We start from the raw sequence: 26044 nt of genomic DNA, 5'->3' as shown, positions 1-26044 counted from the left end.
AGAGCACGGCAATTCCTCCAGCCACACCTTTTTTTATTGGACATTAGTGGTCATATTACATGTTTCATTGGGGACCGGCAAGGTGAGAAGGAATGAGGAAGCACATAGTACAGACTTTTGTTTATACAAGCGCCCTCTTGCAATTGGAAAAAAGTTTCATACTGTAAGTACACTGGTATCCACTGGAATGGATTCATGGCATTTCTCTTGATGATGATTAGAGATACGAGTGTTTTGAGTTATGAGCATGGTCAAGGAATGAATTGAACTCATATCTCAAGGCAACACTATATCTAGTTCATAGCAGCGGGAGCTCACAATGCTGTTCAAGCGAAGCGAAGAGTCACTTTGCATTAGCTGCAGCTCGGAGGAATGTTAACGAGTAAACATTGGAATTGAAATGAGTGTGACGTCGCTATGCTTGAGACGCAGCGCTAACTTAGCATTCTTGCATTCAAGAAGGAAAGTCGAATCGACTGTCTTGCACATCTGGAGCTTGTTTACACCACAGCCAAGTCCACATTCAATACATGCACACACAGTTCATCAAAGGGAAGGGACTACCGTATTTACTTCTCTAGAGGTATGTACCAAATATCATTTCTGAATAGCATGTTTTGAAAACAAGACACCATACCCCAATTAGTCATAACAAATAAACGCCTTCCTTAAATGTGTTTTCCCCAAAACAAAAAATGGAGTGCGGAGTGATTACAAGCACAATTTATTGGAATGCTAATCATCATTAACATAAGACTTCAGACTACAATTCCTCTGACAGAGTGTTTATGTGTCGTCATTATGTGCTGCTGTTTTGGTTGTTAACAACATTCAAACGGGCCCTGTGTTGAACTTTTTTTCACGTGTGTATGCTGACATCTACGAATGGAGATCAATAGTTATTTTAGTCTGTCTATTTGAGGGAGACGTTTACAATATTTGAAGTGGATGACACATTTTAAGAGGCTCGACTAAAACTACACCCACACGACACGAAGCCAAAAGGTAAGCAGAGCTGCATTGAGTTTTTGGGGGGATGCGCAGAATAGAGTTAGCTTCTGATAAGTAGCAAATACTTGAGTGCTTGGTGAAGTTTTTGACCATAGGACAGGGGTAGGGGTAGGGGGTATTTGGGATAGGCTCCAGCATCCACGGCCCTTGTGAAGAATAAGCGGTTCAGGAAATGGATAGATGGATGAAAAAATAATTGTTGAGTGAGGGTGGTGGTATGCATGGTGAACATAGAGTGGGGTTTTAGAACTAAACATGGACCAGTGAATTTATCTGCGTGAATGACAATAAGAGGATCAAAAATAAGAATGATCTAAGATAAGAATGGCACATATATACAGGAAACACGGGAGCTGTTTAAAAACGTGGCCTCCATGTTGTCCGACTGCTTCATTTAATTTTTTTTTTTTTTTAAACTGGCGTAGCAATTTCAAGTCAATGTGGTTGTGATCTAAAGCCAGCATGGATGCCTCACGGTCCGACTCGCATGTAAATTTAAGACCCCCCCCCACGCTGTGCCGTGTCCACATGGGGCTCATTTATAACAGAATGACATCATTCCTTCACGGCAGCAGTAGCAAGCAGGTTTGTGGCTTCCGTGTTTGCAGGTCAAATGAGGCAAGGAAAATATGAGGAACGGCTCTCAAACACAATAAACACGCTTACTCTAGTCTCCATTTTTACAACCCCGTGTGGTGCGTTTGTCTTGCCTTGTGATTCTTCTCGTGGCTTCTCACAAAGCAGGCAATGCCAATCAGTGGTCGTTCGTGGCAGGCGTCCGCAGGGCTAACAAGTGCGAAAGCTGCACGGATGGATGCAATTATCTTTCCGCCGGGTCCAAAAAGACGTCGTACAACTTTCCAAAGGAGACTACGGATTGCGCAACCTTGCTTGAAGTTGTTTTTTTTTTTCCACATGATGTGCGATGACGAGTTAGCGGGAAGCCAAACGATAACTGGAGGACAACCAAGTCAAAGTTTTTGACGAGCAGCAGGAGCTGATTGTCAAGTGCTTGTTAAAAAAAAACATTCAAACTTTCTGTTGGTTGAAAATGCACTGATTATTTTACCCGGCGTAAACATGGAGAAGAAATTGAACACAATGTTTTTGCTCAAATAATGACTTTTCCATTGCTAACAACAAGGCACGTGAACACTTTCCCAGATAAATGAAAGTGTGGAGTATTTCCCACCGTATGTTGTAAACGAGTAATAAACCTTATTTCCTCAAATCGCTCCATCTTACTGCACGTTGTAAATGACTTCACTTTTAAATGCCTTACCTCTAATAATTGCCTGGTACCCCTGCTTGCTTAAAGAGTATATAAAAGTGTGACTATCGAAGCTAACTGTTAGCATGTCCATTGTGTTTTGCATGTTAGCATTAAGCTAGCGGGCCATTCTTTAAGGCAGTGTTGTTTTAAATACAAAACGTGGCATATTTTCCCGGGCAGGTTTGAAATATTTCCTCACAACCAACCCGCCAAATTGTGGTGTGCAGTTTGTTTTCATGTGGTCACCTGTTTCCGGGTGGTCCATCCATGTAAGGATGCTAAATTAGCATCGGCCTGCGTGTTGGCCCTGCGGTCGGCCGCCCTGATGCTGAAGTTGAGGGGAAAGGTGTTGATCACAACAAGGATGGCCTCCAAGCAGATACACTCTGACTCAGGAAAAACAATGACACGATTGGCATTGTAAAAATATAAAACATATTGATGAAATGTAGCCATGAAGACTTTTTCTGTTGCTGTTGCTGGACGTGCTTCCCAAACCGAAGATAAATGACAATGTTGAAATGTTTTGCTCACTTCTTTCTTCAAGCTGTCATCCCAAAAACACTTGAGGGATGACTCAGTGGAAAACTTTTGTTGTGTTAGTGCAAAAGTCATAAACAGGATATATCCGGGAGAGGTGAGCTGGTTCCGCTCCAACATAATCACAGCCAGAGATGCTAACTACTCAAAGTGCCAGATTTAACATGATCACAGCCGGAGTTGCTGCAATTGAAGACTCTGCCAATCCTTCCCACGGTTCCAGCACACCACTCAATACAAGAGAACGGAGAGTGAGTGTGGTGGTATGCGTGGTGAGCCATGAGCGACTTTTGCAGAAATCATTTTCTCAGCGGCGCAACAAAAAAAAAAGACGGTGTCACTTTTGCCGACTCATCCTGGCTAGTCCAACATAATCACACTGCACTTAGCAGGGCGCAGCGCACCGTCTTCAAACCCATTTACTGTGTATGTGTTGGCAACAGGTCATTCGCATTTCTGTGCCACTATTTCAATTGAGCAAGTGCAGTGTGAAAAGGGCTTAACAGTAACAACTCCTGCAACAGTTTCGGCAGCCACTCCAACCCAATCTACATCCAAATCATCAGCCGGAGCGACAAACAGTGTCACCAATCCTGCCCAGAGGTGGAAAACCAGGTCTAGAAAGTAAGAACCTTGTCTTTAGCCACAGATGCTTCTACTTAACTGGCAGGTATACAAGCTCCTCAGCTGTCCATTGGCTAAGCTCAAACTGTGGCAGGGTTTTTACTTTCGGGACCTCGTTTTGATACCTCTGATCCTGTTCACCACTCAAGACAAGTTTGAAAGTCTGCCACCATTGCAGCAGACGATTAGGAGTTTGGGGTTAATGTTTTCTCTGAAACACAAAGAAGATTGTGTTGCACTACCTGCGCCAATTGTTAGACGTGGTTCCAGCAGGCGTAACATTTTGCCTACTTTCAGTCACCAAATTTCCTCGGTGCCCCGGAATGCGTAGCACGGAGCAGATGGGTCAACCAAATTCCCAAACAAACGCATCGAGTCTTACGTCGGCACAAAAATCAGGATTTGCCAATTAGACTCAAAGTCTCAAACTGAACTGAGACTGTCTACGAATATCGAGCACTTTATGTTGTGATGCTGCCCATATACGTAACCAATCCTGCCCCACACTCCTGTTGCTGCTCAATACCAGCGCAAAAGTCGTAATCATGAGATTTCCCAAGAGGTAATCACATATTCATCCACCAGTCCTGCCACCTCGAGAAGTCATCCATCTTTCCATTTTGCATGCCGTTACGTTTCAGAAGACGGTGGTTGATGTTGGCATCTGGAAGCAGATGACTTTTTGGTGTGTTCTCACTCCAAATGCATCTCGCGCCCGAGACGCCAAATTGAGTTAGACACCTCCAATCCTTGTGTTTTTCTTGCGCTTGAGCCCAGAAACCAGCTCGAAAAAAAAAAAGATTAAAAATACATTATTGTACGAAAAATGACACGTTACCAGATGTCAGTTTGACTACTACTCTTTTACCGCCACAGCTCGCTTTGAGTCCTTTCTTTCTTTATGAACCAAAATGCAATTCATCAACACATGTGACTCTATGATCTTCTCTTATTGGTTGCAATTTGCTCAAAATGGGCATGGGCGATGCTAAATTGGGAAGCTTTTTTTGTTTTTGTTTTTCTACATCTAATGCAGTCTAAGCACGCAGTGTGAAACTTTGGTGATCATTTCTCGGGCTGACACTGGAGTGGTCCTCTCTCCAAAGTCATCCCCTCTTCTCTGACCCACTTTAAATGATCCTCAGGGACACCTCTCGGTGGCTCCTGCTGGTCTCCTCGTCTGCCTTTTGAGTTACTCAAATCCCCGGATTGACCTGTCTATTATTTAGAACAAGCGCATAATTTAGCCTTTAGTCCACTATCTTAAATGTTTTTTTTCCTTATTAACTCATTCACTCCCAACCATTTTCACTGAAGCAACTTTCTTCGCTCCTGGCTGTTTTACTGGATTTTGACTGATTTTGCAAGGCTCACAGAATATTGTGTTCTATTGCTATAAAAACATGGAACCTACCAAAAGAAAGATTTGAGTCTCTTCTTTCATCAGGAAAAAAGTATATTTCTATCTGCTTCCATTTTGCAGCAATCAGCTTTAGAATATAGTTAAATGTCATCATTATTCACAAATCTGTTGAAAACACTGGGGAAAGGAGCTTTTTTGCAACATGGCCCTGGTTGATCTCTTATACTCTGCTGCCACCCGCTGGCCGTTTTTGTAACAACTACCATTACTTTAAGCATTCTCTTCAGTTCAGAGGCTGCATCAAACCTTTTGTATGTTATAGCATAAAAAAAAGTTTGTTTTTGGGAGTGAAGGACAAAATACTAAACATGTATTTATAAGTTTTGGGGTTTGAATGAGTTAAAGAAGATTGGAGGCTGGAATGGATACATGCCATTTTTATTCATTTCAATGTGAAAAGATGATTTGAGATACACATGATTTGAGTTACGAGCGTGGACACGGAATGAATACAACTCCTATCGCAAGGCATCATTGTAGAAACTCAACATGTGCATGAAAGAGAAGTGAAATCATGAAAGTGGGGGGTCGCAAGTAACAGGCTGTAAGCATTCTTTTCTGCTAATAAAGTCGCCATAAATTAGAACCACTCACAGTGGTGCTCCCAAAAATAAGTGGGCAAGGAATGTGACTCCTCAGCTGGAAAGCTGACAAAAGCAACCCCCGCTCCCCTTCTCTCACGCACATACGGAAATAAATAACTTTAAAGAAATATAAACAGAAAATTATCCTCCCACTGAAGGTTAAGTTACATTTTCCACCCCTGTGGCACATTGCTGACACAGCGAAACCCAGACACAGACCCCCGAGAACCAGCAACACCCACTCGCACCCCCATCCCCTCCGCTCAGTGTATATAGGTTTGCACTGAATCTAATACAGGAAGTGGCTCAGCAAGTTCTCAGGTTTTGGACACTTTCACTGCAATAACGAACCTCTGTTGAAAATTCACAACGTTCTCTCTCACACACCAAAGAAAAGCAACAGGAATTCTGCACACATGGAAAACATGGGCGAGAATTCTTGGCAAGGCACAAAAGACTCGTTAACGTGGAATTCATATTTGTCTTTCAGTATAAAAAAAAAGAAGATTTTTTTTTAAATTATATTTTAAAGCTGTTCTTTGGGTTGCAGCACATTACTTTTTGCACAATATCCTACTAAATTCTCACGCAAACGGAGTGTGACCGTCTAAATAATAGCTCAAGTTGGACCAGATATGGGATCCATCCAGGCGGAATGGCCAAATTCCCGAAAATACGCTACGAATCTACACAGGCAACCCTTGGCATGCTGTTAAACAACAAGACTTCCAATAATCCAGCAGACTAAATGGGGACCAGACGTAGCTATAAATAGACGAGAGGATTATTACTAAACGAGACGCAGGTGACATAAGGCCAGAACAGAAACAAGGCAGCAAAACTGTACACTTTCAAAACAGCAACAAAGCAAACAGTACAGTTGACATTTAAATGTCTATAAAAAACGTTTGTATTAAAAAATAAATAAATACAGCATATGTTTACAGATCTGAGTTTACGCCGTACCTGTACTTATTTTTTTTTGTTTTGATGCAAATGTGTTTCTGTGTAGTCTGTTACTTGAAAATATAGAGATATCTTCTCCTGCTCCTTATTGTGTGCATGCGTTGGCCACCTGGGGCCAGTAAAAAAAATAAAATAAAATCATCCATCCTGTTCATAATGTTATTATGAATCCTATTGGCGTTCCTGCCTGGATGCACTAGCCAATCATATTGTAGTGGGGCGTGTCCTGCCTTGACCGGGGTTCATAGTAAAACTTTATTGAGATGCCTCAACTCCTCTCTCATCTTCATCAGTATGACACTAATATTAGCTGTTCTAGGCAGAGGATAAAGAATATATGACCAGGGGGTACTGTTATATAGTCGGTCGACAAGTTGTTGCTGTGCCGTTTGTGTTCAGTCAGTTACTTAATGGGTTAAAGCACCACAAAATTGAGGCTAATTACTTTAGCACTAAGCTAATGACCTGGTTGTTTGAAATACACAAGGTGTAGCTGTTCTGTAATCAGTTTACCAGTAAACGTCAACTGGGAGGTGCATTAAACAGCTTGAATCTTCTATGTTTGAAAAATTGTTGACTATTTGCCAAGTCGCCACCATACAGCACTCACATCTCAAGTCTACGCTCACAAGTCAAAGCAAAAAAATAAAAAAATAAAGTTGAATGTCAGCTCGCATGTCAAGGCAGAATAAAGAATTAAAAAGAAATGTGTCCATGATGTTCCCCCCTTCAAGAAGAAAAGAAATACAAGTTGTTTGAAAAAACTTGTAATTCTTGTTGGTGGTGGTTTGGAAGCGATGCGGCCCAAATGGCAGCAGTGCTGAGTGCGGTTTTGTACTGATGCATGTTGTTATGCTTGGGTTTTCCACTAAGGGAAAACCATTGAAAAGGAAAAGGGTCCAAATGGAAGAGCTGCTGGTGCTGCACCTGCGTGTGTTTAACTTTTTTGTTTCTGCTGCGACAAAACCGGAAAACTTAGATGATAAACGTTTTCCTTCACCATACTTACAGACAATGCTTTAATTAAGACACACTTTCTCTACTAGTTTGAAGAAATTATTATTCAGTGTGTAGTTTTATTTATTAATTAATAATAATAAAAAAAAATCCTATTTGGTGCTAAAATGCCACCATACTCAAACGCATATGGTACCATTGCAAGCTAATGTTTAGTAACTACTACTACTGTTTTTGACACAACATTCATTTCATTCAATTGTGTAACTGAAAATAAAAATAAAAGAGAATAAAAACACAAGGTAGGTAGTAACAAAGAGTATGAGGACCACACTGGAAAGTTTGGCAATGCAATTGTACTTTGTCAGCTAAAAATTTGTATACATTATATTTCAAGAAAAAAAGTTAGTAATATTAAAGACCCTATAAAGTGACCAAAAATATATTGTGAATTTGGACCATTACAGAGAAGAGTGCTGCCCAAAAAGTAGGAAAAAAAATCTGAACGTATACATATAGACTACAGTCATATATTATTTATCCTATTAGTGCCGTACTGATGAGGTGAGAGGAGTTGAGACATTTGAATGAACATTTTATTTGTCTTATACTGCCCCCAGGTGGCCAACACAGGCACGGTAGAAAGAGGAGCACAATGGCCATTGAATTGATGCAGTGTAACAAAAACATTTGAATCCTCTTTAATTAAGTCTTCACTGTACTTTTTATTTTTACATAAAATAAAATGGGGAAGTATATTTTTTCCTCATCAAAATACACATTAGATAAAAAAAAATTCTCAGGGAAGTCTGATATGGATTAATGGCATTTATTTCAATGGATAAGATGATTTGAGATTTCAAATTATGAATATGGTCACAAAACAAACTTAAATTTGTTTTCACCGAAGCCCCAAATGAATACTCCTTTATAATTCTCTCCTACATGAAATGCAAAGAAGCGATTCAAGAGGCAGAGCTAGCAACAGTAGCTAACGACCCGTTGCATTGCATTCTGGGACTATTCGCACTTCCTGCCTTAGACTAAATAGGTTGTTATTGGCTTCAAGCGGTTTATTTCCCCCTAAAGTGCTCTCAGGCGCTGACCAGGTTGCAACGTCAGGAGCGCACAGGATGCTACGTGTTGTCATAAGAACGAAGAAATATCACAAAAATACAACAGCCGCTGCCAAAAACAAGATCTCGGTCCAGCCAAGCGAAATGTTGTCTTTGAAGCGTGGTGAATCGAGGGGACAACACGACTGTGGGACGTCGTGCAATACTCACCGAACCTTTTGTAGCCAAAGGACTGCACCTCCTCCTCTTCCCCAAAGTCGTCTGAAGGGGGGAAAGACGAGAAATAAATGAGATGTTTAGAGAAAGGCCCACAGTTCCACAGCTGTGCTGCCTTCAGTAACTTTCCCTGAGACGCTTTTCTGGCACTCGGTTTTAGTTTCTGTTTTCAGGCCCCAAGGGAAAGCGTTTTAAAATTGCTCGCCCGTATTGGTGCCAAACAGATCCTCAGCGTCGGCGTTTGCGATATTAGCACACAATTATTTCACAACTTTGCTTCTGGTAATATCGCACAGGTCAACGTTTACTGCAGATTGTTTGGATTTTGGTAAATGGTGAATAGTGAAGTCATACGTCATGGCGTGCATCGTTTTCCATGGGGTTGGAACGTCATATTAACATTTGGGGAAAAGAAGAAAACCACAATTTCAACAACTAAGAATACTATACAATTATACGCAAATGTTCTTGTATCTCAGACCATAAGGGGCATGACAGCGTGAGACATCAGGAAACCTGGCTGACAACATTATGTTACTGTAAGCCATTAGCAACATGTTCCGTGTGAATGATCAAGACAAAATGAATTGCTCTGATTATTTCTTCCCCTAAGCTTGTTGCTAGGCAGAATTTGTGGGGCTCGGACATAACTACCCCATTTGTCTTATTTTTAAAAAGTAAAAAAACAAAAACAAAAAAAAAACATTAGCATTTTTTTCCATACACTTAATTTGCGTAGAGCTTGTGGGGCGCAATCAAATCTGCCCTGTGTTAAAAAAAAAATTCAGGATAATTTTTTGACCAATAAGATATTGATCTAAGTATTTTCCATATGGATAATACAGAAACAAATTAATTTCTCAGATAATTAATTACTCTTATATGTCTTTCTCGAATTTCTTGCCTCTTGTTGCCAGGTAGAATTCATGAGGCTCAAATTAATCCAAACTGACTAATGTGAGAAACTAGCTCGTAGTATTTATTTGCCCGCTTGTTGATCGGCAATAGGCATAATTTGCAGGGTTCTAACCAAACTACTTCAATTTGTCTTACTTTTTAAAATTAAAAAATAATTGTTAGAATGTGTTGCTAGGCAGAATCTGTTGGGCTTAATCCTAACTGCGCCACTGTGCCTTATTTCAGTAAAAGGATAAAATGCGTGAACATTTTTGTCTCCACAGACCAGTGAAATAAAAATATTTATACACATTGCATTGGATGACTACTCTGTAATAAATAAAATTGAACCCTATTCTGTTCCAAATCTTGTCTTCTGAGACTTACAACTAAGGTTGTGAATCATGACAAGATCAATGTGATATAATTTCAATATCCGCTGTGTAAAAAAATAAAAATTAATCGAGAAAAAAACCCTGATTTGTTCTATTTTTTTCCTAGCCGCTTGTTACCAGGCAGAATTTGTGGAGCTCAATCATAAATGCCCCACGGGCCAATAAAATTACTTTAAAAAAAAATTGTTATCCAGTTGTCATGTGTCAAAGCAAGGACATGTGTTTTATTTAAAAATGAACACTTTTTTTGCTAGTTGCTAAGCAGAATTCATGGGGCTCAATCATTGCTGCCCATTAACCAATAAAATTTGAACTACATGTAGACATTATAATACGTTTTTATTGCTATAAATTAATTTTGCAATTTAATGGCTACTCTATCGTAATGTTTTTAAAATTGTTCTGATTATTTTATTTATAACTTGCTTTTTTCATTTTATTGCCCAGTGGGGAATAAAATTAGTCCAAATTAGCACTACATATAGATATTATGAAAAAAGTTTACTTAATTTTGCAATTTAACGACCACACTGCATTCATTTTTTTTTTTTAATTAAATAACATTTATATATATTTCTTGTTTTTATTAAGCACTTGTTGCTAGGCAGAATTATAGGACAAATTATAACTAACCCTCCACCGACCAACATAAAAATTACAATAACCCAACTTTGCACCAACAGACTTATATTGCACTAATGAAACCAATTTTTATGCTATATTTAGTGATACTAAATGAATGGTATGATATAATAGAAGAGCTGACATCACGCATGTCTCACTTTGTCTTTTGTGTTACACACACACACGCACACACACACACACACACACACACACACACACACAGCTCTAAGTGAAAGCAGATGTGAGACGCGAGTTGTTGCCCACACATTCCACAGGTCGCACAGTGCGGCCCAACAAAAGCGGCACATCCAATGCACCTCACACTTGTCTATACACAGTACGCACATCCAATCTATGATCTTACCTTTCATTATGCTTCTTTGTCGTCTCTCCCATCCACTCACTGCATTTCTCCCTGAAAATCCACTTTTGTTTTTTGGCGTGCAGGAATTACTCCATCACATGCACAGTTCCATCCGTCACGATCAACTTGATGCTGCGAAACTACAGGAAGAGGGCAAGTCGACGGCTGTTTTTTCAAACACAAGAAAAAGAAGTCAAAAGTTGTTTTAGTCAAGGTGAGAGGGAAGGAAGGCAAAGAAAGAAAAGAGGAGAGTGAGAGCGCTGCGGTAAGAGAGGAAGTGCTGGAAAAGCCTGCGAGGCTGTTTGGAGAAAGAAACCACGTGTTCCCACATCTGGCTGCGCCGTCTTGCATGAGCACCCACCCCCCTACTGAGTGTGTGTGTGTGATTGTATGCGCCGAGTGTCGAAAAACAAAGAAAAGTGAAATGAAAGAATTCATAATAAATGCTATGTCACTTTTACACACTGGTTTGGCGATGCAAAAAATAAAAATGAAATCTGAAAGTATAAAAATTCATACGAAATATGAGGATGATGGATGCATGGCTAATAAAATAAACAAAGTGGAGGCTGGAATGAATTAATGGCATTTCAATTGATTTCAATGGGGAAGGATGATTTGAGACAAGTGATTTGAGTTATGAGCATGGTCACAGAACAAATTAAACTTGTGAATTCGTATTCAATTAATTTGCAAAGAGCATCACTTTTAGTGACTTTTAGATACATTTAACATATCATTAACTCATTTACTGCCAATGACGGCTATAGACGTCAAAAAATTCATTCAAAAATATTTCTATTAGTTTCACATTTTTTCCCACTTTTCTTAACAAGAGTATGAAAACCTAGAAGAAAATGTATTATACATTTATAACAGATATAACATTTGTGATTAATCTTGAGTTAACTAGTGAAGTCATGTGATTAATTACAGTAAAAAAATAATAATCGCTTAATGCCCCTAATTAAAAAAAAGAAAAAGAAAATATTATTTAAAAAAATGAGGGGCGTCAGACGATTACATTTTTTAATTGAAATTAGTTAACTCACAAATTTTACATCTGTTATAAATGTACAATACATTTTTCTAGGTTTTCCTACTCTTGTAACAAAAGTGGGGAAAAAATGTCTATAGCCGTCAATGGCAGTGAATGAGTTAATAGCTACACGCAATCAAAAGTTGTCCCGACATGGAGCCTTGGGGGACACCAAACAAACAAAGCCAATTAGCCAGTTCCCAGTGATCCCCTGACTTCCATATTGTTCTAGTTAATCGAATAGACCCCTGGAAATGGTCCAAAAACTCCCCAGTATCCAAACCCAAGTGACCAACCACCTCTTGGTTTCCTCAGCACAGATTTGTGGTCGGTTATCAGTGTGACAAGAAATTATTCCGTGCGCACGTTATGAATTTTCCACGCATGTTCTCCAGCAATAACGTGAGCACAAGCACAAACCTCCTGCCGTCACGGTGATCGGAACCAGGTGCCATAGGCCCGTCGTGGTTCTGATTACCATGCTGGGACCACTTGGTTTTGCGGGTCACGGCACGCAAAAGGGCCACATTCTTGAGCCTGTAGGGAAGAACCCCCACTGCCGCATTCCAGATGCTAAAGAGCAGAGGACAGAACCGAGTAGATTGTTTACACACTGTCATTGGCCTGAGGAATCAACAGGAAGTTGCGCATCACATGACACTGACAAAAGTATTGGGACACATCTATCATTCTGCACTGCAGCCCGAGTTCAGGTTCAAGTTTCATTTGACTTCTCCTTCAGACCACTTCATACCAAAAAAAACCCCCAAAAAACTATAGAAATGCACATATGCCATACGAGGAAAGAAAAATAGTAAATATCACAAGTGTAATATACTAAATGAACAAGCATATTTTTAGTAATAAATAGCCTATACAAATAAATTAATTTCAAAATATTAAACAAAAATAGAATGAACACATAAAATGCAATAATATAAAAATAAAATACAACTAATAAAATAAAATATGAAAATAAAAATACAGTGTCATAAAGATAAAAATTAAATACATATTTCAAATAATATTAAACAATAATAATGCAATTTATTAATACAAAATTTTTCAAAAAATACAATACAAAGCACAATAACAAAATAAAAGAGATACAAAAGATAGAAGAAAATAATACAAAATATATGAAAAAAAATCATGTAAAGCATAACAGAGAAATTAAAAATAAAAATCTAAAATATTCTAATATAAAAAATAATATCAATGTGAAACATACTACACAAAATAAATATAAATAATAAAAACAAGAGGATTATATAAGGACTATATAAAACACAAAACAAAAGATATAGAAATGAACACATCGTGCATTTGAAACAACCATAAACACTCTTAAAAACAGTTGGGTTAAAAGTAAGCCAATTTTGGGTCCAAATTGATCAATCAATTTTCTGGGTTGTTTTCCACAGAGCAACCCAAATATTGGAAGGTTGGTTCAAATGAACAAAAGTAGTGGGTTAATTTTTCTGTTAACCTTCCAGTTTGCTAGTTTGATTCTAACACTAATTAACATCTTTGATGCTTAAATAAGGGATTGAAAACAAACCATTGAACAACCCCTAAATAAATACGGTACGCCGACAGTACTCAAAGTCATACATTCTTTATGTTTTGTGAAGAATGACTAATAATAGTGCTGCACTGATGACCTGAAAGGAGTTGAGATGTCTTAATAAGTAATACATTCATCTTATACTGCCCCCAGGTGGCTAAGAAAGCACAGCACAAACAATTTAGACGTCCTTTTTGCGTATTTGGTTCCACGCCACGAGCCAACAATTAAGAAGCATACAACTGCAATGGTAAACGTCAATAATGCTGGGATGAGTTTGGTGTGGAAGACGCACTCCCCCAATACACTGTAGTTCCTAAACATCTCGTTTTTGTGAGTCAAAGTGTTGAAAACAAAGCTTTGCCTGGCAGCGGGCAGCAGCGTGTTGACTGCAGGATTAACGGGCGTGGACGTCAAGCAAAGACGCTAATAGGATCAGCCATCACGCTCCGAGCGGAAAGAGCACAAATAGACCTGGCACGCTTCGCACCAGACACACAAAGTGTTTTGTTCTTCTGCTTTTACTCTGTCAGCGCATCTTCAGGCTGGTAAGTCAACTTTCCTCCAACTTGTTATTCGTCTTTGCTCATGTTGTCGGCGGTTTCAATGAGGCTGCGAGTGCGCGTATTACAAAATTCGACTATACACTAAATTAAACAACTGCATGTGGTAAATTAATAATATAACTTTTTAATAGTTTATAGTATATTATTAATATACTATTGATAATTAATACTTTTTTCCCCCAATTTTCGATAGGATGCTTATATGATGCTATTTCTGCAGTGCAATTCTGGTGTAACATGACATAAACAGATTATTATCCTCAAGCATTAAAATAATAAATAAAACAATACAAAATCCTAAAAATGATCAATTATACTAATTGTATGTGATTGTTTCTACTTGCTGAAGGTAATGATAATGATGTATTGATAAGTAATATATTTAATGCAATAAAATTAAACATATTTTAATAAAATACAGATAACTATATTATTGATATTTAGTGCCCTAAATGTGTTTTCCCTTTTTTTTGCATGCTAATTAGAAAATAGTCATTCCTACAATGGGAAATAATACCAACTAATTAAAGAAAATATAGCTTCATAGTAAAACAAATAATTAAAATTAGAAATAATGAAAACTACACTAAATATAGCATAATTTAACGAGAATAAAATATATAAAAAATAATTATCATTCTAAATAATCATTTTATCCATCATAACCCTTTGACCTACTAATAAGAAAACTATCATTCATAAAATAATGAGTAGTAATATATATAAAGTATAAAGTAATTATATAAAACAGCATCAATTTAATCATGGTAAAATATAAATAACTAAATTCTAATAATGTGAAAAATAGATCAAATCTAGCATTAGTTCAACTATAATAAAAGATAAGTAATTTTTTTTTAAATAAACACTTTAAATAACCCTACATTATTCATTGCAACACTGTCTAGATTATAATCATTCTATATTAATAAGAAAATGTAATCAATAAATTAATGGAAAGTGAAATATACCAATTTATGCACATCAATTAATAACTAATAAATACAATCAAATGTAATTAAACATCAGAAATACTATAATTGTAACTGTTTTAGTGATCTGCTGATGGGTGTTTTCTTTTTCTTTTTTTATCCTCATACTTGAGCACCCTCAAGTGTTGGAATTTAGACCAAATCCGATTATCCCGCTGATCATCGTGTGTGTGTGTGTGTGTCTTTTACATACGTTGTTCTCCTTCCATACGGGAGAATAAAAGCAGCAAAATGAAGGTTGTGCTCATTCTGGTTGCACTGGCATCGTTGGGCCTGCTCGTCAGCAGCGCCTCAGAGGACGGAAACGCTTCAGAAGACACTTTAAAAGGTGACAATTCACACCCAATCATGAATGCACCACTTATCAGAAGCTAAAGTGGTTAGTGAATAGGAATTTGTGCAGCCGACAAAACATACTGCAGCTCTGCTTACCTTTTGGCTTTGATATGACAGCAGGGATATCAAGCCCAGTGGAAGACGAGGCTGTTTTAGGTCCATAATGCCTTGGCATGATTATTTTTCACACAGTGTTGTCATGAGACGAGACTCCAGCCACCACTTGAAAGTGGCTTTGGATCTTCACCCACCCAAGCTGAAGAAATCATGCACTGAGAAACCCTTATTTTTTTGCACGCCAACTCGAAACATTCATTTCTGACTGAAAAGATTAAAATGCCATGAATCCATTCCTGCCCCCCAAAACACTAAGTATTTTAGTCATGTGTATCTCAAGGCACCACTGTACTTGGTTGTGTAATTCCACGTGCTGGTTGGACACGGACAGGCAATCGAAAGACCCAATTATTTGTACACAAACAATTAAAAAGGCAACTATCGGAAAGGAGAGAAAGAGCATCAGCTGGTTCAAGGGGGCAGTGGCCCACTCACCCCTAATCGTAGACTGATCGAGGTTCCGTTGCGTCCTGTCAGAGTTGTCCAAGGCCGGAGAGAAGGTGGTGGGCGAGGAGGTGGAGCGCGCCTTGTACGGCGTGGGCCAGATGAGGGAGGTGATGTGGAGAAACGAGCGCAAGCACGAGCAACTCATGAAGTCTCTGCATCACAGCGGTGACAAGAAAAAGGTACATAGTTTAATTGGAATTTGTGCCATCTAGTGGAAGAGCATTGATGAACAAGGACATATTTGTTGTAAATAAAAACAATTCTGACCAATTATGTGAAAATGTGTGTTATGTGTGCGGCACACTGATTGGACAATGTTTCAGGTTAAGGCACTCTTTTACTCAATTTGACTTTATATTAAGTCTTTGAACCCAAACTGTACAGTATTCTCCAAAATGATCATTTTGTTTAAAAAAAGAAAAAGAAGAATAGAGATTTCTTCCTGTCTTTATCAATGCGCTGGTCCCCGTTAGTAGAAGTGTTCCACCGCATATTCCAAGATTGTTATTTTGGGAACCTGTTCTCCGTTCTTTGCTGAAAAACTCCCATATTGTTTGTTTTTGTGTCCTCTTGGTACCAAGGAACTATATTGAGATGAGTTGAAGAGCGTAATTTAGACTAAAGTGCCACTTTTGTCCAAGGAATTCTGTTTGAAGTGAGTTGAGGCTCATTTAGACAAAAGTTGTGCTTTGGCACCATCTTGTGGCAACTTGGTGCCAAGGATCTATATTGAGATGAGTTGGGGAGCATAAATTACACCAAAGTGGTTCTTTGTCACTTTCTAACAACATCTGAAATGAGTTGAGGAACTTCATTTCAACAGAAGTTGTGCTTTGCCGCCATCTTGTAGCAGTTTGTGCCAAGGAACTACTTTGTGGTGAGTTGAGGAACTTCATTTAGACAAAAGTAGTGCTTTGTCACTCTCCTATGGCATCTTGGTGTCCAAAAACTATTTGGACGTGAGTTGACAAGCTTTCTACAGACACAAGTAGTGCTTTGCCACCATCTTGTTGCCAAGGAACTATGTTCAAGTGAGGTGAGGATCATTATTTAGACAAAAGTAGTGCTGCACCGCCTTTGCTAGGCAGTTATAATCTTTTGAGTGGGTGGCTTGAATAATTTTGTTTTATTATTTTATATAATTATATATTATTTAGTTTTATTATTATTTTTTACACTTATTTAAATGATACGACATAATTTATTTATTTATTTTCTGGACTAGTACAAGGGTTCCGGTGACCTCAGTATGAAAACCACTGCCTCAGAGAACCGAAAGAGGCGGAGTCAGACTCAAACCCGTTGTTCCTGTCTTCCGCCAGGGTGCGGCGCAACTGGCTCAGGACGTGACGGAGAAGCTGCAGGAGGCCGAAGAGCAGTGCAGGGTCTCCTTACAGTTGGAGTGGGACGAGTGCAGACCATGCTTGGAGGACGCGTGCAAAACGTTCTTCACCAACACCTGCCGCCGAGGCTTCGCCACCTTCCAGACCAAAGTAGGACAAAACCCTCATAGTGCACAAAACAGTGAATAAGGGTCCACAATTTTCTGTCTTTACTCTCACGCCAGGTTGAGAACTTCTTCCGCCGTGTGTCCAGACGATTCAGCGAAGCGGCCATAGAAGCGGACGACATCCTGGTGAACCAAGACCCGGACAGCCCCGACTCAGAAGTGGTCCGCATCCAGGACGCCTTCACCCGCCTGAGCCGCAAGGTGGGCACGCTGGTGAACAGCAGCGCGGCCCTGGCCTCCAGGATGAGGGATGGGCTGGACCGGGCCGTCCGCAGGGCTCTCCTTAGCGGGCCCCTGCTGCCGAGCGCCACGGTGGACCCCGACGACCCGGCCCGCGACTCGGGCTTCCTGCAGGGTGTGGGCCTGGAAGAGGTGCTGGACTCCTTCTTTGACTTTGGCCGCAGCGTGGTGGGGGAGTTTGGGGCGGTGGTGACGCTAGCGTTTGATGGCCTTCACGGAGCGCGGGAGGAGAATAACAAGCCAGGTGAGCGTTAAATTGCTCCAGGATTTTATTTTTTCCCTCTCCCGGGGCTAAAAGGGGGCTTACCTATAAATCAGGTCGCTGTACTTTTGTTTTTGAAGAGCCGAAGTCAAGTCAAGTCAAGTCAGGTCAGGTCAAGCCAAGCCAAGCCAAGTTTATTTATAGAGCCCTTAATCACAAAAGAGTCTCAAAGGACTTCACATGCCTACGGTTGACAAATATTAATGACATTACCTGATCGAACCACAAGAGGGCAAGGAAAAATAAGTAACAGTAAAAAGAAAAATAAGAATGGTTGTAATGTCCGTCTTCATGTTGAATTGCAGAGAAAACATTCCCGCGCCTCCTGCGGAACAGGAAGTTGTGCCGAGACCTGCGCAAGCAGTCGTCCGAATGCTGGCAGCTGCAGAGCCAGTGCGAGGCCTGTCAGGGGGCCTTGCTGACAGGTAAAAAAAAAAAGCACCCGCCCAAGTATACCTCCATGGGTTGACGTCCGTTCTCCACTCCCCCTTCCCAGAATGTCCCGGCGTGAGGGAGCTGCACGTGGAGCTGGAGAAGGTGTCGCAGTTGCTGGGCGTGTCCAGGGAGCAGTACGACGAGGTCCTGTCCATCGTGCGGCGCCATGCCGACGAGACGCTGGGATGGCTGGGCAACATGGCCGCCGAGTTTGGCTGGGTGGCGCGGGCGGACACTCAAAACATCTTTCGCATGGCCAGGGTGAGATGAGGAGATGCAAAGACGTAGATGAACACAGACGGCTTTTGAGTTCATTTAAGGAAAACAACCTTGAAAGGTTAACCACTGCACAGCAAACTCCACATCATCTATTTTTCGCTGAAAAACTCCCCTATTGCTGTTTGCCATGTCTAATGTCAAAATTTTGCTATGGCGCCATCTTGTGGCCAAAGACTTATGTTGAAATGAGGAGAGGAGTCTTCATTAAAGGGAAAGTCAACCTCCCCCCAAAAATTCTTCATAAAAATATGTTATATGTGACCTCACTAGTCTAAACATGACATTCTGATTAATATTCAATTTGTGGAATATGTAAAATCCAGCAGTTTTTATCAAAATTTGAAGGCGGCCATTTTGCCACTCACTGTCGAGTGAAAATGACATCACAGTTACTCAGGTCTCAGGTAACAGCCAATCACAGTTAAGCTTCAGAAAACAGGTGAACTGTCATCTTCAGTTGACAGCAAGTGGCAAAATGGCCGCCCACTGGGATGAATAAAAACGGCTGGATTTTGCTGCATAACTCTTAGTCCACAAATTTCAGAAATAAGATAATAATAAATGAGAATATTTTCAGAACGTATGTGTATTTACTTGCAACAACAAAAAAGGAAATATTTTGACCTCTCCTTATTTATAGGTTATTAGGCCACAAACATACATAAGCGGACCCTGAATAAAATGAGTTTGACACCCTTGTTCTAAAGGACAATTCCAAATCTTGTTAGGTTACTACAGTTACTCAGGCATTTTCGCTATTTGGACCCCCACCATGAAAAAAATATATTTTAAATCAAGTAAAAGCACAACCATAGACGAACTTTGACAGCCATGTTATCTGTCTCTCTTTTATTTACTGTACAGAAAACAGTTTAACATGCTTGAATGTGATTTATGTGTAAAACTGTTAAAATTAAAATAAACAAACGGCTAAACCTTTGACAAAGCTCAACACAACAATGTCTGTCTCGCGGTCAACTGTCAACTCTGTCAACTTTAAGTATACAATGTTTTAGTAAAATTTGAGCATTTCGAACTGTTATACATGTGTAAAATTAAGTTTCTAGTATGTTTTGGGCAGGAGGTGGGATACACCCAAGTTACCTGTATTTTAAGTAGGGCTATGTATTTTTATTTTTTTATTTTTATTAATATCCATAAAAGCATGTCAAAGTTCGAATATTTTCTTTAATTTACAAAAATCAACTAACAAATAATTTAAATGAGGTTCAAGTTATTTGAAGAAAAACAGCCAAATTTATCTATTATAGATCATGTAACGTAAATGCTTGGTGGCCCGAACTAGATCCTCTCATGTCATACTACTAAGTTCAATGCCTGGTTTGAACAGCATATTATTACACTTAATGGAGTTAACTAAAGATACTAAAAGCAGAAACCCAAGTCTCACGAGATTTGCGGAGGTTTCACGTGACTTTGTTAATGTAAGCCGGCTAAAAAACAAACAAACACATTTTGTTTAATTGAATTGACATTAGTGTACTGAATAGTGTCCCGTGTACCTCTCGTGTTGCTTTTTGCTCTCCAGGTGGTGCCAAAAAGCCAAAACAAGAACCTGTCAGTAGGGGAGGACACCCAAGTGGAGGTGAACATCCTCAACTCTCCCTCTTTCATCTTCTCCGTGCCGGGGGAGCTAAACCTGCAGGACCCGGCCTTCATCCAGTACGTGGCCCAGGAGGCCCTGGACAAGTACAAGGAGATGTTCAGGTAATGGCTGTGACAATTCACAGAACACACACAAATATTTAGTCGCACTTTTAAGGTTGTACTGTATTTTACATTTGTGTTGTTGCTTTACAGGTACCACGAGGATGAGTAACCGGCCAATCACAGCGCGCCATAGAGTTGCAGAATTCAAACATCTCACCTGTTGAAAGATAAGAGTAAAACCACAATATGCCAATTGCATTATATCCAAATGCTACATTTTGATGTTTACAGTAAAAACTCCCCAAGATTTCAGCACAGCAAACTCAAATTCAACTTTTCAAGTAAAATTTTTATTTTTTTTTCTGTACAAAAATTCTATTTGTCACCATTTTTCTTTTCTCCATCTCTAGTTCAAGTCCTACCTTTAGGAACAATCACATATTAGGTTCTCCACAGACACACACACAAGAAACTCAATTCAAAACAATAAAAAGTTCACATCTTTGTTCGAACCGCTGGCTTTTGTAGGCAACTTTCCCATCATGCACCTCTGGACCAACAGTTATAGGCTAGCTACAGGAAAATAAAGTTTTTTTTGGGGGGGGGGGGGAGAACAACTTGGCATTGCTAATAGTGATATTGTGTGTTATTAACACTAACAAAATCCTATTAAGCAGAACAGTGACATTTTGAAAAGTCAGGCGTCTAAGTGGCTGACAAATATAAATGATTTGTTTCAATTTTAGTTTTCACATACAGTATATGACATGATTAACAAATGAGATCTTATACAGAATTGTGCCACTCTTCCATTGCAAAAAGGTCTGAGACGTCATTTTGATATAAACTAAAGAAATACACTTTTTGGCCACAGACAATTCCCACCTCACCTTAAAAATCTTTTGTTAGACGTTTCTTTTGTACGTGGGCATGATTAACTCAATGATGTGAAAGTGTGTCAAAAACATCATAGTAATCGTGAAAAGTTTTGACAGAAATAAAAGACTTCAAAACATCAAATGGTGTGACAGAATGTGAAAGATAATTACGGGAAAATTCAGTGATGGAAATGAAATGAAAATAAAAAAACTCCTTGGTCACAGGAAATCCATCGTGAACATTTCAAGCAAAATGTTAGACAAGCGTGCCTTCACTTGGGAATGATTAAAACAACTCAATGATAGGCAAGTATTTCCAAAATGGCTGAAAAATACTTGAGACATAAAACAAAATTAAACTCACAGGACATGTGTATTTTGCATATTAAAAATCTTTCTTTTTTTGCATTTGGTCATAATTAAAATGATATGTAAGTTTTTTTGAAAGACTGCAATATTGAGTATTTAATTGAAAATAAACTTATGAGGAAATTCCCATCCTGAACATTGAAAAATATTTTTCTTTGTACTAGCGCAAAATTATCTCTATTATAGGTATTAAAAAAAAAAGACAGAAATGTTAAGTTTTCGACAGAAATAAAACAAAAAAAATCAGTGGTCGCAGAATGTATTCATAATTAATCCCCCAATTTAAAAAAATGTTCTAGCATATATTTTTTTTGCACTTGGACGTGATTAAAATAACTCAAAAAAGCTTTCAAATAATGAAATAAACATACAAAATTGTCATTCATCCACCTGTTCACACTTGCTACATTTTTTTCCCTGCACATACTGTACATTCTTGCATCAAGCCCCATCTGCACCGTCCACATACAAAAAAAAAAGTCCGCCTACAGGCATTCAATTCCCAACAAACAACTGTACATAACAGATTTGGACTCCCCGATATCAATGAATTATTTTAGCAAAATAATATTTAAAAAAAAGAAGGGAGGACAATTGTGTAAAAGAGTCATTGTGTAAAAAAGTATAGCCATCAATGTGAAATGAGGACTAACTACTCTGGTATGGATCACAGTGTCGTGGCCAGTCTTGTTTTGTACCAAACGAGGTCTTGCGAGTCTACAGGTTGTCCCCCGGCTGGTACTGGGGCTCCGTGGCCGTGAAGTAGTCCTCCAGGAAGGACTGAAGGTACTCGAAGGTGGGCCTCTCGTCGGGCTCCTTCTTCCAGCAGTGGTGCATCATTTCGTGCAGCGACTCGGGGCAGCCTTGGGGGCAGGGCATGCGGTAGCCGCGCTCCACCTGCTCCAGCACCTCTCGGTTCACCATCCCTGAAAAACACAACAGCAGCACACATTCTTTACATATCTGTATCTCAGCATATCCTTCCATCAATTTTCCACCTCGCTTATCCTCACTGGGGCACATTCCACATTCAAATGTTTTCAAGAAATGATTTGGATGTACTTGAAACATTGCAAACGCCAGCTAATCTGGAATAGCAATGCTAACATGTCGCCGTTCTATATATAAAACATATTCCTAGCATCAAAGAGTTTAATGTGGGATACTTTACAGCCATTTAATGTGCAGCTGTCTTTTATGGTCTGGACATTCTGGAAGATTAACTGCCAAAAACCTAAGCAAGGAGGGAAAAAAAAAATCTTGTCGACTTTTGCCACTACATAGGTACAACTAAACTGATGTTTCATTGCATAATTTTGTCCTCTGACTGTTCTATTAAAAAAGAAAAAGAAAAAGAAAAAAAGAAACTGAAAGCTTCTTCCTAAAGACAGGAAGGCCCTGCGATGGTGACCCGTACAAGGAGGAGACTCATTGAAAGGTTAGGAGCCAGGGCATATGACTCTGTGGGAGGGCGTGGGTGGGGGGAGGAGCCATCATTATCCCACACACCAGGGAAGCCAGAATGAGACAATAGAATGGCGGCAGACTCGAAACGTGAATCGTCAACTATCTGATATTCTGACACTGCAGTATATATATATATATATATATATCTTTTTTTAAAGTCATTGGTTTCCACGCAGCTGTGTCAACATGACTATAGAAAGGAAGCAAAGTCCTTCCAGATGAAGTTGAATTAATTACATTGAAGGGGTTTTCGCTGTGGATCCGGGAAGGCCACAAAAGCCAGATGGCCGCCAGGTCAGCCAGATGGCGGCTCTGTGATCAGTGCAAGCTGCAGTCCGGTCCTCATTTGAAACGTTACCGCCATCAGAGAGCCACATGGGAATTGTTGGAATTAATTGTGATGTAACTTCTCAAGATATCATTTGACTCTATATAAGATTGTAGTAGTAATTGAAGTAAGCACTAAAAAAAATACATACAAGCTAACAGAGAAAATGTATACACATTTGAGCTTGTTAAATGATTTGTCCATCTTATTTTTTGAACCTGCATAAACACAGAAATGTGTTTGCCAATTGCATACGATTTCATCTAAATATATATAAAAATAATATAATAAGTTTGAAAGATAATAATATAATAAGTTTAGATTTCATATGGATTTTACAATTCAATTTATCTTAGGTTTATATGTATTATATATATATTTTTATATTACAGATTTTTTTTCTCCAATGTTGATGCGTTATTGTGTGTATTGTCCAAAAATGAATGTGCAAAAAGTTAAAATATTTATCAATCTTTAAAACATTAAATATAATTCGTAAACACCTTGACATTTAAAATCAATAATAGTATTTTCATTAACTCTTTGACTGCCATAAACGTTATAAAACGTTTAGCATAAACCTAGGGAAGGGCGCCGAGGACGTTAAAAGACGTCCCCTATGTTTTTTTTTTTTTTATTATGAAAACGGGTGCAGGAAAGCCTTGGGCAGCTGTGCTGAAAATATCAGGCAGATCAGGTAAGTTTAATGACTTGTTTTGGCCTCTAGATGGCAGCGATGACTCTCCTTGCACTTTGGGTGTGCCACCCACCGTGGGCGTCGGTATAAAAGGTGAGGCGGAGCTAGAGTGGAGTGGAGAGGTAGATGGAGAAAGCAAAAAACATGGAGGACAAGAAAGCAAAAATGACGACCGGTGGCAAGCAGCTCACGCTTGATCGGTATTTTCAAAAAGAAACCTGTGCTAAATTGAATGTTGGTGGCGATGACGATGAGGATGGAGACAACGAGGTTGACGCCGAAGTTGCGGCTTTGACACGACGTCTTCGGCCACGTCTTAAAGCGACGCCGGTTAGCGGTGCTAACGCTGGAAAACGTGGTGCACGTCCAAGTACTTCTACAAACGCGGACGTTGATTCGGACGACGAAGAGTACCCCGAGTCGGATGGCTATTCTTCAGAGGAGTGGGTACAGTCTGATCTTCGCGAAAGTGATTCGGACAGCATTTCCTCCGCAGAAGAGTGTGACGGTAAGCGCAAACTTGCTATGAGATACTTTTCCGGCACGCTGCTAGCACCTCGTGTAACGTGAATGTACAATTCATAGATCGTGGATCGTGCTCACAGCCACAACCTACAGTTTCCACGACAAAGAGAGGTATAAAAAAACGTGTTTTCAATACACTGCAACAACAAAAGAAAACGGTCTTTCGATATGATTGTAATTGTATATATTTATTTCAGCTGCAGCTCGTCGGGCTCAAGGTGACGCGTCTCACCGTGAGCAGAATAAAGGTAAAAAAAAAATGGTTCTCCAACTCAGCACGAGTAAAATATTTGATGGTAAATGTCTTCTATAATTTACAGAATGTGCATCAACCAGCGAATCCAAGAAAAAAGGTAAACATATATATTTATATATATATATTGCTTCACACTGATCTAAAATAAATATTATGATATTGAAATGTATATTTGCAGATCCCAAAAGTTCTGGCTGGCATGAAACAGGCTGGCAGCCAAACACATTCCTGTTTACTGAAACTCCAGGACCAAGGGGTGCCGCAGCAGAGCTAAACTCAACCCTGCCAGCTGACTTCCTGCAACTATTCCTCACAAACGAACTTCTCCAGCACATTGCAGACCAAACAAATTTATATGCACGGCAGTCCATGCAGAAGCAGACTGAAAGTCTGCCACACTGCAGGAGTCGTGCTTGGAAGCCAGTGTCTGTAAGTGAATTGAAAACATTTTTTGCACTCCAATTTCTTACTGGGTATATAAAAAAGCCCAGTATAGAAATGTATTGACTCAAGATGAAATTGAAACCACACCATTTTTTAGTCGCGCGATGCCTCGAAACCGCTTCCAGCTTATCTGGAGTTACCTACATTTTAACAATAATGAGAGACATAGTTCAGATGACAAATTATTTAAAATCCGCCCTGTGTTCAACCATATTGTAAATAAATTTAAAGAACTGTTCCAACCCGGTAGGAATGTATGTATTGATGAGGGAATGATGAATTTTCAGGGCCGTCTATCGTTTAAAGTTTACAACCCCCAAAAACCAATCAAATATGGAATTAAGTCATACATCCTGTGTGACTCCCAAACAGGATATTGTTTTAATATGCAACCTTATGTTGGTACTAGTTGTTCTCTGCCGGATACCGTGTTTAATTTGCTAGATCGTCTGCCAGGAAATGGGTACACGCTCTTTATGGACAATTTTTATAATTCAATTGGGTTGTGTGAACGTCTCCTGGCAGCACGTACAAATGTTTGTGGTACTCTGAGAAAAAATAGGGGTGAACCAAATGAGATCACTTCTCTTACAAACACTGGCCTCGGGGTGGGGGGGAAATTGGTTAGACACAACACAAATGTGTTGGTTGTGGCATGGCAGGACAAGC

At 39.4% G+C, this 26044-nt stretch overlaps 3 protein-coding genes and 1 long non-coding RNA gene across 7 annotated transcripts in view; 2 read left to right on the top strand and 2 right to left on the bottom strand.

The window, feature by feature from the left end:
• The window catches only part of colec12 (collectin sub-family member 12), a 27635-nt gene extending 16366 nt beyond the window's left edge, over positions 1-11269 (bottom strand). Inside the window, exons 1-2 of the mRNA XM_086074592.1 lie at positions 10951-11269; positions 8665-8715 (exon numbers count right to left, since the gene is read on the bottom strand). Coding sequence (XP_085930718.1) covers positions 8665-8715; positions 10951-10957 — 58 coding nt within the window. The 5' untranslated portion in view covers positions 10958-11269. The remainder of the gene's footprint in view (positions 1-8664; positions 8716-10950) is intronic.
• Positions 11270-13978: 2709 nt separating this feature from the next.
• Positions 13979-20923, top strand: clul1 (clusterin-like 1 (retinal)). 3 transcript variants are annotated; one of them, XM_086074470.1, is made up of 9 exons: positions 13979-14104; positions 15339-15442; positions 16045-16193; positions 17337-17507; positions 17582-18008; positions 18332-18451; positions 18523-18722; positions 20290-20468; positions 20562-20923. In XM_086074470.1, exons 2-9 carry the CDS (start codon positions 15346-15348, stop codon positions 20578-20580), a joined length of 1362 nt encoding a protein of 453 aa, XP_085930596.1. In that variant the 5' UTR covers positions 13979-14104; positions 15339-15345; the 3' UTR covers positions 20581-20923. The 3 variants fall into 3 exon arrangements, with proteins under 3 accessions (XP_085930596.1, XP_085930614.1, XP_085930606.1); XM_086074488.1 differs by having other exon boundaries at positions 14047-14104; positions 15342-15442; XM_086074480.1 differs by having other exon boundaries at positions 14053-14104; positions 15331-15442.
• Positions 20924-21013: 90 nt separating this feature from the next.
• The window catches only part of yes1 (YES proto-oncogene 1, Src family tyrosine kinase), a 42353-nt gene continuing 37322 nt past the window's right edge, over positions 21014-26044 (bottom strand). The window contains exon 12 of the mRNA XM_086074459.1: positions 21014-22584. Within this exon, the coding sequence (XP_085930585.1) occupies positions 22376-22584 (209 nt within the window). The 3' untranslated portion in view covers positions 21014-22375. The remainder of the gene's footprint in view (positions 22585-26044) is intronic.
• LOC147180884 (uncharacterized) lies at positions 24226-25315 on the top strand. 2 transcript variants are annotated; one of them, XR_015094675.1, is made up of 5 exons: positions 24226-24658; positions 24736-24786; positions 24873-24923; positions 24996-25028; positions 25110-25315. It is a non-coding gene; the product is annotated as an uncharacterized LOC147180884 (long non-coding RNA). The 2 variants fall into 2 exon arrangements; XR_015094670.1 differs by having other exon boundaries at positions 24226-24786; positions 25110-25314.

This window comes from Leptonotus elevatus, chromosome 1 (genome assembly GCF_054856555.1).
Source record: "Leptonotus elevatus isolate MCC_2025b chromosome 1, RoL_Lele_1.0, whole genome shotgun sequence".
NCBI lineage: Eukaryota > Metazoa > Chordata > Actinopteri > Syngnathiformes > Syngnathidae > Leptonotus > Leptonotus elevatus.
Note: the sequence above shows the minus strand (reverse complement) of the source record. Positions and strands in the feature narration are given on the sequence as shown.

Bases quoted from the DNA above. Each gene is read 5' to 3' on its own strand.
- clul1 (XM_086074470.1), top strand. From the start codon at position 15,346: ATGAAGGTTGTGCTCATTCTGGTTGCACTGGCATCGTTGGGCCTGCTC. The intron at 15,443-16,044 runs GTGACAATTCAC...GCGTCCTGTCAG, and splicing joins TTCAGAAGACACTTTAAAAG to AGTTGTCCAAGGCCGGAGAG. The intron at 18,009-18,331 runs GTGAGCGTTAAA...GTTGAATTGCAG, and splicing joins GGAGGAGAATAACAAGCCAG to AGAAAACATTCCCGCGCCTC.